At 68.7% G+C, this 12,822-nt stretch overlaps 1 protein-coding gene across 1 annotated transcript in view; it reads left to right on the top strand.

Moving 5' to 3' along the window:
- The window catches only part of LOC123017902 (SCO-spondin-like), an 80,681-nt gene that overhangs the window by 9,822 nt on the left and 58,037 nt on the right, over positions 1-12,822 (top strand). The window contains 13 exon segments of the mRNA XM_044419557.1: positions 91-397; positions 758-840; positions 1,263-1,382; positions 1,758-1,905; positions 2,779-3,019; positions 3,989-4,127; positions 5,038-5,167; positions 5,933-6,105; positions 6,651-6,770; positions 6,772-6,873; positions 7,986-8,151; positions 8,700-8,952; positions 11,422-11,602. Of these exon segments, the coding sequence (XP_044275492.1) occupies positions 91-397; positions 758-840; positions 1,263-1,382; positions 1,758-1,905; positions 2,779-3,019; positions 3,989-4,127; positions 5,038-5,167; positions 5,933-6,105; positions 6,651-6,770; positions 6,772-6,873; positions 7,986-8,151; positions 8,700-8,952; positions 11,422-11,602 (2,163 nt within the window).

Below are 12,822 nucleotides of genomic sequence, written 5' to 3'. Positions count from 1 at the left end.
GGGGCGCCCTGGGCGCGGGGCGGAGCGGCCCGGCCCGGCTGCCCCTTGGCCGCGAGCGGCGCGCCCGCCCCTCCTCCTCCTCCTCCTCAGCGGGGCGGGGGCATCACGGGGAGACTCCTTCGGGGGCCCGTGTGCGGCTGCGGGGCGGGGGCGCCGCTGGGGCGCTCGCGTGGGGAGGGGGCCCGGGCCCCCCGGCCGCCGCCCGCTCACGCCCCCGCCCCCGCCCCCCGCCCCGCAGGGATCGGCGTGCGCTGGCTGGGCGACTTCGTCCTCGTGGAGAGCGGCCTGGGCGTGCGGGTCAAGTTCGACGGGCGCAGCACCGTCCACGTCACGGTCGCGGCGGAGCTGCGGGGCGCCACGCGCGGGCTGTGCGGCGTCTACAACGGCGACGCGGCCGGTAACGCGCCCGGGTGCCCGCCTCCCGTGCCGGCCCCGGACGGGGGGGACTGCTCCGGGGGGGGCGGGGGGTCCCGCGGGCTCTGGCCGGCCGGCTGGGAGCCCGAGCGGAAGCAGGCGGGGCAGCCTCTTGCCCGTGGGCCAACAGAAGACATCAAGCCCCCCCCCCGAAGAAAAGCCCTTCACTGTCACTATGCTGGTCGGGGTTGCGTTAGACCTGCCCAACCCTGCGAGCCCCTGAAAAGCCATCTCCCCGTACCCCCCCTCCGGGGCAGGTCGTGCTCCGGCATCGCTCCTGCCTGCAGAGCGGGCTGGGGGGGCTGGAAGGGCCCCCCTGCAGCTGCTCTCTGTTTGTCCGCAGACGACTTCCTCCGCGCGGGAGGGGACATGGCCGTGCTGGCGGCCAGCTTTGGCAACTCGTGGCGCATCCCCGGCGCCGGCTCGGTAGGTGCCAGGCAAGGCCGGGGGGTGGGCTGCCATGGCTGCACTGGGGAAGGGGCTCTGGTGGGGATGGCTCGCCCGGGGGCCGGGGGGGCCGGAGGATCTGTGCAGGCCCCTGTAGAGGGGTGGCCATTCCGTCGTGGCTGCTGTGGGGCCCCGCCAGGAAAACGTGGGGGGGTGCTCAGGCACAGAGGCGGCAACGGAGGGGCAGGGAGAGGTGCTTCTCACCAGCAGGCCCCCCGTGGAAGGGCCCTCCACCAGGGGGCGCCATGCCACCTCCTTGCAGGGGGCCTGTGGAAGAGGCGGGGGGGCAGCCTCTTCCTGCCCCCCCAGCTGCCCCCCCGCCTTGCTGCTTCTGCTCGCCTGAGCAGTGAGGAGGGGCTTGTGGCCCCGGTTGCGAAGCACTTCCCCCCTCGCCTGCCCAGGGCCCTTGCCAGGACGCCGCCGAGGAGGGGCGCAGCTGCGACGCCACGGGGGGCCAGCGGGAGGCGGATTCCGTGTGCCGCGCACTGCTGTCGGAGCCCTTTGGCCGATGCCACGCCGAGGTTCGGAGTTGCCCTGCCCCTCCCCTGCTCACGGACGGGCCGAGGTCCCAATCCGGCCCCTTGGGAGCGCCCCGGTGGCCGTGCCCTTCCCCGGCCCTTTCCTGAACCGCCACTTTGGGGGTCGTTCGGCTCTTGGTCACCCTGAAAGGAGGGAGCGCCTTTCCTGGGGCCGCGCTTCCGCGGCAGGAGCCTTTCAGCTGGACGATCGATCGATCGCGCGTGATTCTGCCATGTTGACCCCACCTGCTGGCCTTTGGCCTCACCCCCCCCCCAGGACGTCTCCAAAATTTGGGGGGAAGAGGCTCCATCCCTGGCCCCAGGAGGCTCCGCACGCACCTGTGCTCCCACCTGGCACAGCTTTCCTCTTCCCGGCAGGTGGACCCCAGCGGCTTCTACGACGCCTGCCTGGAGGTGCACTGCAGTGGGGCCGGGGAGGGGGCCGTCTGCGAGACCCTGGCCGGCTACGCGCGCGAGTGCGCTCAGCTGGGCGTCTTCGTCAGCTGGCGGCGCCCTGGATTCTGCGGTGAGCGCGGCGGGGAGGGGAGGGGAGGGGAGGGGGGCCCCGGAAGTGCGTTCCCCCGGCCCCTCTTGCTCTGCGGGCCCCACACAGTGGGAACCCCCACATGGGCGGCCGCGCTTCCTCCACGTGCCCCCAAATGCCACCTCCCGGCGGTTCTGCCAAGGAGGCGGATCGTGAGCCCGTCCCCGTCGGAGCCTAAGAGAAGCGCAAGGCGAACAGTGCGGGCCCGACCGGGCGGGGGGGGGGCGCCCTGGCTGTGCACAGAGGGAGTCCCCCGCCTCCCTCCCCCACGTTCCCCAACAGGCTGCCCTGGTGCCGAGGCAGCGCATGGCCCCCGGGCCGGTAGCCAGCCCCCCCGCCATGCTTCGGGCCAGGCCGCCTGGGCGTTGCGCCAGCGGTTCAGTCCACACGGAAGGGCTGCCCCGGATCTGCCCCGAGCGTCCCGCATGCAGCCCTCCGGGTCGGGAGGAGGCTGAGGGCGCAACATTCGAGGGAGGAGGGCCGCTCGCTGGCCGCTTTCTCCGCTTTCTCCACGCCTGCAGGGCTGTTCGCTCAGGCGCCCGGCTCCCCGCCCTCCTCTCCCAGCCCTGCCCCGTCGGAGCAGCCCCAGGCCCCGCTCCGTTTGCGGCCCTTCCCAGGCCTCGTCAGGCTGCGCAAGCGGCTGGGGATGTTCGGGCGTCCGCTCCGTGCCCCGGCCGGGGTGCGTGGGCCGGAGGGCTGGGCCTGCGGGGGAGGCGGGGCCCCTCTGGCCTTCAGGCCCCGCTGAAGAGGCTGGGGTGCGTGGGGGCGGCGAGGCGTGTGCCTCCGAGGGCAGCGCTCTCTGCCCGGGGGGCCTCATCGTGCGGCCGCTTCTCCTCCTCCCTCCCCCCCCCACAGAAAAGTCCTGCGTGCACGGGAAGCGGTATTCGGACTGCGTGTCCTCCTGCCCGGCCAGCTGCGCAGCGGTGGGCGCCGCGGAGGAGGGCCACTGCCGGGGCGAGTGCGTGAGCGGCTGCGAGTGCCCCCCGGGCCTCTACCTGGAGGGGGGCGAGTGCGTGCCGGAGAGCCAGTGCCCCTGCTTCCACCGGCGCCAGAAATACCCCCCGGGAGAGACCCTCCAGCAGCGCTGCAATCGGTGGTGAGTCTCGCGTGGGACGGGTTCCCTCGGGGTTGGCAGTCCCGGGTGGGCATGGCGACGCCTGGGGTGCCTCTTAGCCCAGGCCGAGTGCTCAGGCTGACGGTCTGAAGCAGCCACAGGTACCGGAGGGGGAAGCGGAGACAAGCCGGGTGGCGAGGAAGGCGAGGCCTTTCAGGACCCGGGACAGAGCCATGCCGCCCGCCGGGACTCGCTCCGCTCGGGATGCGGAGCCCTTCTGGATCCCTGTGTAGGTTGGCAGGCGCTTCCCCCCTCGCGGAGCTGCCTTGTCCTTCGAGCACGTTCTCCTGCTCTGCATCTGCTGCCTCCCGCGGCCTGGAGGGGGTGACGTCTCCACGGAAGGGGTGTCTTGCGTCTGGGGAGTCCAGTGAAGCCTGAGGCATCCTCTGGCTCACAGGGGTTTCTAGCAGGTGTCTCCGCTCTCCCTGAGGACGCAGGGAGGACGAAGGCCCCAGCAGGTGCCCTCCTTAGCCACAGTGAAAAGGGGGCACAGTGGAAAGAAATGTGGGGGAAGTGCTGAACCCCCCCCCCGCTTGAGCAGCACCCCTGTTGCTTGCAAGTCTCCCGTGGGGCACATGGCTGAGTTTCTGGGGTGCCCGGAATGCCCGAGTTGTGGGCAGGGGAATGCCACCCGGCGCTCCGGATCCTGAGACGGACAGGTAGGGCCAGCGTAGCCCTGGCGGGTCCTCGTGGCCCAGGATCCCGGGCAGGCGCGGCTGCCTTGCTGGTGGGACGGAGAAGGGCCGGGGGGCGTGCCGAGCAGGCAGAGCTCTGGCCGCCGAGCTGAAGGCAGGAGGAGGCGCCACTCCAAGGCAGGTCGGGAGACGAGGCATGAGGAGGGCCACACGGGGCTGGCCAGCGGCCAGGGGGGTCCGAAGCACGGGCGAAGGGGGCGGCTCAGGCGTGGCGTGCCCCCTGCCCTCACCTGGCCCCCTTCGCCTGTCCCCGCAGCACGTGTGGCGGAGGCCGCTGGAGCTGCACCCGGGACCAGTGCGCCGCGGAGTGCGCCGTGCTGGGCGACCTACACTACCTGACCTTTGACGGCAGGCGCTACTCCTTCCAAGGCACCTGCCAGTACATCCTGGTGCAGGTAAGGCCCCCAGCAGGGCCCCGGGGCCGCAGGGCGTGGAGGGCCGTCACTGGAGCCCAGCCGGGGCTCGCAGGCAGGCGGCGCGGGGCCCCTCCCCAGCCTGGGGCCTTCCGGACGTGCTTGATCGCAACGCCCACGCTCCTCCCCAGCGCGGGGGATTGCAGTCGGTGCCCTCCAGTGGCCAAGCTGGGTGGGAACGATGGGAGCTGGAGTCTGGGGAGCGCCAGGCTGAGGAAGGCTGCAGCAAGGTATTCCGGGCTGCAGCCCTTTCTGGAAAAGACTGGCGGGTGGATGGAGTCCCCAGCTGGAGTTCCCCGCGTGCTCACAGGCATTGAAACCATAACCTGCAGAGTATGATAAAGTGTAATGTAAACACTTCAAGAATTTAAAGCAGAAAATGAAAAGGGAGAAAGTAAAAGCCAGAAAGCTTGCAAAGATCTAAAAATGGAGTGATACCGCTTTTAAAATGAAGGACCAAAAACCTCGTAGCCACAGACAGGCCTCCACCTGGCACTGAGAAGACCGCAAGGTCGGGTGGGGTGAACCGCTCTGGGGAGGGCATTCCGCTGCAGGGGGGCCGCCACCAAGCAGGCCCTCCCCTTAGGCAGGGCCCCCTGGAGTGGGCCTGGGAGAAGGGGCCCTCGCTCTGGGCAGGTCACCCCAGAAGGCCAGGGCAGTGATGGGGGGAGGGCTCCAGGGGTGACCTCCGGGGAGCCCCCCCACGGCAGGCTGCCCTTGTTCTCCTGGCGAAGGAGAGAGGCTCCCCCGTTGGCTCTCTCCGAGCTTTGCCATGGTCAGGCTTGGCGCGGCTGGCCAAGGTGGCCGTGGGAGAGCCGGCAGAGACACCCGGGCCCCCCGGCCTGGGGGGCCCAGCCCACACCTCCAAGGCCGGCCCACTTCTTCCCCACAGGATTTCATGGACGGGAAGCTCCAGGTAGTTGCCGAGCACAAAGAGGCGTGTGGGAGCCGGGGCGGCAGCAGCTGCCTCCACGCCGTGGCCGTCACCGTGCAGGAGGTCTCGGCCCGGCTGTCCCGGGCAGGTGAGTGGGGAGGGACCGTGGCCCCTGTCTGGGTTCCAGCGCTCACCCGGAGCAGGGCCGGAGCCCTGGAGCGGTGGCGCCACGGAGGCGGCCCCTGGCAAGCCAGCGGGGCTGCAGGTGGCCCTGGGGCAGAACCGTGCGGGAGGGCAGGGCCTGGGACGAGGCCGAGCTGCCTTCTCAGGGAGCTGGAGGGTGCCCGGAAGAGGCCGAGTGGCCGCAGAGCCGGGGTGCAGAACCTCTCTGCTGGCAGGCCGAGTGCCACTCTGGTGGGGCCAGGGAGCTTCGCGTGGGGCTCTTGCGGCCACCGGGGAGGGAGGCGCTTCCGTCTCTGGAGCCAGGGAAGAAACTCCAGCGACCGGGGGCCACGGAAAAGAGGTGTGACCCCCAGGGGAGGCGCATGGGGGCTGGATTTGGCCATCCTCCTCCTGTGGAACGGGAGGGTAGAAACATTCCACAGCACCCCCACTGGGGGGGCACCCTCCCGGCCACCCCACTGTTGCCCGAATGCAGCTCCCACGATTCCTCTGCTTGGCTGCCGGTGCTCGTCCGTGCAGGCGGGCAGCCGCGCTTCGGGCCTTCGGTGGAGGCAGACCCTCCCCGTGACAGGAGGCGCTGGGGCGCCAGCCCAGATCTGCCTCTGCCCCCTGTCCCCTCGACTCGCTCTGTTGCTTCCGGGCTTGCTTGGCCACGGGAATTGACCACATTGGGTCGCAGGGCTCTGCTCGGCGCTCCTCTCTCAGCCGCCGCTTCCCCTTCCGGCTCCAGGGGAGGTCTCTGTCAACGGCCAGGAGGTGGACCTCCCGTTCGCCAGCGCCGGCCTGTCCGTGCGGCGCGCCTCTGCGTCCTTCCTGCTCCTCCAGGCCTTTGGGGCCCACGTGCTGTGGGGCCTGGAGTTCCCTGCCGTCTACATCACTCTGCAGCCCCGCTTTGCCCACAAGGTGAGCCAGGAAGGCGCCCGGCCCCCCTCCGCCCCTTTACGAGCGGCCGAGCCCGGGAGGGGGCCCGGCGGGGGGAGGACCCCGGGGAGCCCTTTCCAGGGGTCACATTTACTGACCGCCCGCTGCTAATGAGGCTGCGACTGCGTGGCACATGCAGCGTGTCCACCTGGTTGAAATGCCGGCGCGGCGGGGGCGGGGGGACACTGTCCTGGCGAGCAAAAGCCAGGTGAGCTGGCAACGGTGCCGGCACCTTCCGAGCCACATGAGAGCCTTCAGGTCATCACAGGTAAACGGAAGAGGCTTGCTCAGGACACTTGGCGGGGGGATTTAAGACCCCGCCACCTCAAGATAGGCCGGATTCCCACGGAAAAGCCCCAGCCTTGCCCGCAGGAGGCCTGGGCCGGTCCCTGCCTGTGCCTCCAGGTGAGGCTGGAGAACTGCGGCCCGTCCTCCCATGGAGCTGCTGCCGCTGCCAGGCAGTGCCGGGCCAGGAGGGCGGCTCAGGCTCAGGCCCACGCCCCGACTCCCCCGCCCCGGTTCTGCAGGTGCGGGGCCTCTGCGGCACCTACAACTGGAACCAGCAGGACGACTTCACCACCCCGGAGGGGGACGTGGAGGCCAGTGTGGCCGCCTTCGCCGGCAAGTTCCGCGCCTCCCCTGACTGCGCCCCCCCCCGGGGGGCTCGCCTTCGACACCTGCAGCACCTTCGCCCAGCAGAGGCCGCTCGCCCAGGCGGCCTGCGCCGTCCTGCATGGCCCCTCCTTCCAGGTCAGCGGGGGGCGCCTGGCGCGTCAGGGAGGGGGAGTCGCCCGTCCGGCCTGGGGGTGGCGGGGGGCTTCTCGGCATTCCCGGGGTGCCGCCTCCGTCCCTGCCGGTGCGCCGTCCCCCAAGCCAGGCACGTGTGTACAGCCTCTTCCCTGCGAGCGGAGGCAGGCCACCGGGGTCCCTCCCGCTGCTGGACCAGGGCAGCGTGGCCAACAGCCAGGTTTATGGGCACTGTAGTCCACCTGCAGGACACCGGCTTGCTGCCCCTGGTGCGACACTCGAACTGCGAAGGCACCAAGAGGGTCTTGGGGCCCCAGTGCCCTGCCTCAGTTTCCTTTCTTCTGCATTTCCTCTGCCGGAATGGCTTCCAAGACGACAGAAGGAGTTTCCGCCTCAGCGAAAAATTAGTGGCTGGCCATTTTCCTTCCTTCCTTCCTTCCTTCCTTCCTTCCTTCCTTCCTTCCTTCCTTCCTTTCCTCCCAGGAAGCATTTGATTCCGTTTGCCCTTTCCCTCTCTCGCTCTAATGCCGCATGAAGCCCCTGGCCCTTGCGGCCTCAGCCCCCCTTGCAGTGTGGCGGCTCCGTTCCCCCCACAGCCCCCCTTTTGCCGGCAGGCCCGTGTCTCTCTCTTGTCAGCTGGGGGACGGGGGCCGCCCGTCCAGGCCCTCCGCACCACTCCACTTTGTCCCGCGCACGGAGCAATTCGGCCGTGCACACGGCTGCCCCGTTCGCTGGCTGGGGGCGCCCGGCTCCCTGGCCAAGAGGCCGCCCCAAACCGCCTGTTCTGCAGTGGCTCGTGAGGCGTCCCGGGTGGGCGACGCGCTCACCTGGGCTGCTCTCCCGGACGGCAAGGGCACGGACGTTGCCTTGCTCTGTGAGCGCGCGGTCGGGATGCCTGCGGCCAGAGGCTCTGCGTCTCCTTTGCTCCCTGCCGCCCCAGTTATGCGTCTCCGGGGGTGGGACGGGGGGCAAAGTGGCTCACAGCCGCAGCATCCGCTCCCTCAGAAGTGTCGCGGCACAGGCGGTTTCCAGACTGTCTCCCCGTGGTGGGCTTTTCCTGGGGTGGCAGCTGGCGCCCCCCTCCGTCCGCCTGACCGCCCCCTCCCGCCCCGCAGCCCTGCCACGACCTTGTGGACCGAGAGCCCTTCCACCAGCTCTGCCTGGAGGACGTGTGCGGATGCGCCGCCGGCAAGGTGTGCCTGTGCGGCGCCGTGGCTGCCTATGCCCGGCAGTGCGCGCAGGAGGGCGCCCCGGCAGCCTGGAGGAACCAGAGCGTCTGCCGTAAGTCTCCCTCTGGCCGGCCGGCGGGCAGGGCGCTGGCAGCGTGCGGGGGGGGGGGGCTATGGGTCCAGGTCCAGAGAAGACAGAGGGGGCAGAGCGGGGGCCGAAGGTGGTGCCAAGGGGGGGCGGGGAAGCGGTGCGGGGCGTGGGGGGGCGGGGGTCCCTTTCTGGCTGGACCTGCCAATGCCACGCGCAGGACACTCGTGCCGCAAGGTGCGCTGAAACGTGGGGGAGAATTAGCGGCGGCGGCCCCCGTTCACCCCGCCCCTCAGGCCCGCAAGCGGGGGCTGCCCACAGGCTTCTGCCCCCCTCCAGGGCAGGGTACAGCTGGTCCCGGCGGCACGGAGGGCGCAGCGAAGGGGGCAGCCCCCTTCCCACGCGGGGCCTGCCGTCCCTCGCACCGGCCCTGGGAAGTGGGGCAGCTGCTCCAGACCTTGATGGGGGGTCTGGGGCACTGTGGCTGCACTGCCCCCCCCCCCCGAGCCGGCCGGATGGTGCAGCCAGCCCCCCGCCCCTGAGAATGGGCTCAGCCTCCCCTTTCCCCGCAGCGGTGCTCTGCTCGGGGGGGCAGGTCTACCGGGAGTGCGCCTCCCCCTGCCGCACGACCTGTGCCGATCTCCGCGTGGAGGTGCTGGGCGCCTGCCAGGACCTGGACCGCGCCTGCGTGGCCGGGTGCAACTGCCCGGAGGGCCTGGTGCTGGACGACGACGGGCAGTGCGTGCGGCCGGCGCTGTGCCCCTGTGTGTACCGGGACGAGGCGCATCCCGTGGGCACGGAGATCCGGAAGGGCTGCAACACCTGGTACGTCCCTCCCACCCAGCGCATGCTCCCTCGGCCAGGGGGTGCCGGGGTCCCGCCGGCACTGGGTGCCGAACGATCGCCTTTTCAGAACAGTTTCTAGTCCTCATGTATCGCTGAAAGCCTCTGGGAACAACAATCGGCAGAATCTCAAAAAGCCGTCGTAGAAGCATAGAGCAGCAGAGCTGGAAAGGACCAGGGGCCACTGGGGCCGGGCCCCGCTCGGTGCAGGACGCCCAGTTCAAGCATGCCAGCGGCGTCTCGCATGCCGCCCGGGCGGGAGGGCCCCCCACCTCCCCAGGTCTTTGGTTCCACGGTCGTGCTGCTCTGATAGTCAGGAAATGTTTCTGGCTTCCTGAATAAGTTCAGCCGTTTATTCCGCCTCCTGCACCCTGGGATGATCGAGACGGGATCCTGCCCTTCCTCTTTTGGCAGCCTTTCAAGCACTCGCAGGGGCTCCCCCCCCCCACAGTCTCCTTTCCTCCAGGCCGAGCGCACCCAGCTCCTTCCATCCCTCCTCGCAGGGCTGTTTCCAGCCCCGGATCACCCGTGCTGCCCTCCTCCGAGCCCTCCCCAGCCTGCCTGCATCCTCCCCCAACTGCGGTGCCCAGACCGGGACCCAGGGCTCCGGGTGAGGCGGAGCCAGCGCTGAGCCAGGCCGGAGCGTGTCTTCCTCGCAGGGGTGCTCCCTCCCTCTGCATCTTTCTGCCCCATCCTTTGGGAAGCGGCACTGCTTGTGCGGAAGAACGCAGAGATGCACGTCGGCCCAGTTCGTGTAATCCACGCAGCCCTCAGAATTTCTGGTTTTCCTGGAGCAGACTTCCGATTTTTATCGTCCAGGAGGGAACTGCAGCGTGGCGCTCCCCGGGCACCCACCAGGCGCCCTGCCACTCCTGCCCTTTCTGCTCCTTTATTTAAGCTTGGAAAAAAGTATTCGTATTTTTTAACTGGAAGGCCAGCCTGCCGCAAAGCCAGTGCCGCCTTCCACACCATCTCTATTTAGCGATTTGTGCTTTGGAGCACGGCCTCCCCTTCCGCCCGGCGGCTCTTTCCTGGAGGAAGTTGCTTTTCGTTTCGCCTCCTGGAAAGCGAGTGCTTTCGGCCTGCCATGGTCCTCGCGGCAGCTGTTTTAAGAATGAGCAGCCGCTTTGTGAGGTCACACAGCACCCCGGAAGTGCCCACCAGCCCTCACAGCTGGGCAGCCCCCCTCAAAGGAGAAGCGGTTTGCCACCGAGAGACGGGTCCCAGCGAGGTGCGAAGCTGCGGCATGGATGGAAGAGGACAGGAGAGGCCAGGCCTGGCGAGGAGGGGGCTGGAGCTGCTGGCATGGGGCCGCCGGGGGTCGGGAGGCTCGGTCAGGCTGCCCGGTCAGGCTGCCCGGAGAGAGCCGGTGGGAGCTTCACCTGCGCCCCCGTCATTGTGCCGGAGGAAGCCCAGCCCGGGCGTGAGGGAACGTCAGGCAATTGGATCCTGGTTGCGGGCGGAGCCCTCCTCTGCCCTCGGGGCTTCTGTATGAAGCGGGTCCTGCCAGGGAAGGCCTTTCCTGCCCTGCCAAAATGAGCTCGGGCGCACTCTTGCCAGCAGACTCCCCGCTGCGGGGTGCGAGCGTGCACCCCGACGTGTGCCCGATGCTTCGTGCTGCTCTATGTGCATTGCTCGCGATCCCGGCCGTCGCACGACCGCCCACAAAGCCCTCGCGACGTTGGGCGAGGGCCGCTGCCCCTCTTGCCGTCTGCCCAGCTCAGGAAAGCTGACTTCGGTGTTCAGTGCCCGGCCCTCGGCTCGCCTTGCGTGGAAGCTCCCGGGTGCTTTTCCTTGCGGCGTGCAAGCCGCACGTGCGGAAGCCCCCCCTCGGGCCGCAGGCGGGATCCCCCAAGGCAGCCAAAAGAAGGAAGAGTGTCCGGTAGCTTTGCAGGACGCTGAGTCCCGCAGGCCCAGAGCTCCACGAAAGGGATGCTCCGGCTCCGGCACGTCTGCCGCAGCCCCTTCTCCCGCCGAGGGGCTGCCCCGTCCTTCCCCCGAGGTGCTCGTTCCGTGGGGTCCCTCACGGGCACAAGGCTCTCGGAACATTGGGAGCCCCAGGCTGCCCTCCCCTTGCATCCCGCACTCAGGACTCGTGTTCCCGCTGCCACCGCCTCTGGCGCCCGCGTCCCTGCAGGGCCAAGGTCCCAGCTCGGCTCTTGCAAAAAGCAGGGGCCGCTGGGATCCCTCCCCTCCCCTGTCCCCACACCTGTCTGGTCTGGTGGCACCTTTCCCCTTCCCTCTGGCCCAAAATCAGTCCCTTCCTGGGCCCTCTTGGGGTGCACCTGCTGAGGGTTGGGTCCGCTCTGCGGGGGCCACTGCGGAGGGGCGGTGTGGGGTGGGGCCCGGAGCGCTCCAGGCGAGGGGTCCAGCGCGCCCCAGGAGAGGAGCCGCTGCAGTGGGAGGGCCCCCCGTGCCCGCCACCCACCGCCACCTCCACCTGCCTTGCAGCATCTGCACCGGCGGGGCCTGGAGCTGCTCGGAGGAGACCTGCCCCCCGGCAGCCCTGTGCCCCGGGGACCTCGTCTACGCCGTCGGCTCCTGCCTGCGGACCTGCGAGAGCCCAGCGGGAAACGCCTCCTGCCCCGGCCCCGCGGACGGCTGCGTGTGCCCCCCGGGCACCCTCTTCCTGGTGAGTCCTTGCCCGGCACTGCCCGGCTCAGACGCCCCGCCGCTTCCTGCGAGCCGGCGTGCCTCCGGAGTCGCCGCCTGTCTCACCTGGGGAGGGGCAGGCACGCCAGCCCGGCGACGTCCGATGCCCACCCCCCCCCGGGCGCTCGCTCGCTGTCTGCTCTTGCTCGCTCACCCGGGTCCCTGGCAGCCCCCCAGCCCCTCCTGCCTGCCCTTTCTGCTCATAAGGAAGGCAGCCCTCGGCTGCTTAGCAAAGGGGCGATGGAAACGGTAAATAATGTCATGGCGAATATACGTCGTGAAATAACCTGTGGCTACGCCAGCCTTTCCTGAGAATTTGTCCTGCCGGAGTTTGTTGAGTTCCGTTCGGCGGGTCTTGTGCCGTGGGGCCACCACAGGGGAGGCTGTGCACACTCGTAATTTGGTGTTCCCGTCATTGGTCAGGCGCGCGGGAGCAGCCGGGCATCCCCCAAAGTCCGCCGAAGGCAGGCGGGAGTGTTGGCGGAGCGGCGCTTCTCCTCCTCTCTGGAGTTCCTGGGAGTTTGGCACGGCCGCCTCAAGGACGGGGATCTGCGCAGCCCGGGGAGGCAGCTCCTGGCTTCCGCCGCCACCAAGACCTCCTTCCCTGTAGAACAGGCTGCTAGTCCCGATCCAGCCGGCCGTGCCCAGCCCCAAGGAAGCCCTCCCCTGCCCCCTGCGCACCAGCGGGTGGGCGGCTTATTTATTTATTTATTTATTATTTATTTATTTATTTAGAAAATTTCTAGGCCGCCCCATTCGCCAAAGCCTTGGGATGGCTTACAAATAAATCAAATACATAAATAACAATATAAAATACACGTAACTGTATAAAATAAGTCACCCTGGCCAAAAAACTTTAAAATAAAAATAACATTAACAATTAAAATGACGCTTGAATAAAAAGTTCTTCGCCTGGCGCCGAAAAGCAAATAACAACGGCGCCAGGCGGACCTCTCTGGGGAGCGCATTCCACAGTTGGGGCGCCACCACAGAGAAGGCCCTGCTCTGGGTACTCACCCTCCTAATGTCCTTCACGGAGGGCTCCCGGAGAAGGGCCTCTGCCGCTGATCTCAGGGGGTGGGGGGGGCACGAATGGACGTAAGCGCTCCTTCAGGTAGCCGGGACCCAAGTCATTTAGGGCTTTATAAGTGATCACCAACACCTTGAATTGGGCCCAGACTTCAATGGGAAGCCAGTGAG

This window comes from Varanus komodoensis, unplaced genomic scaffold, assembly GCF_004798865.1.
Source record: "Varanus komodoensis strain SLA01 unplaced genomic scaffold, ASM479886v1 scaffold104, whole genome shotgun sequence".
Classification (NCBI taxonomy): Eukaryota; Metazoa; Chordata; class Lepidosauria; order Squamata; family Varanidae; genus Varanus; species Varanus komodoensis.
This window is presented reverse-complemented; position numbering and strand designations above follow the sequence as displayed.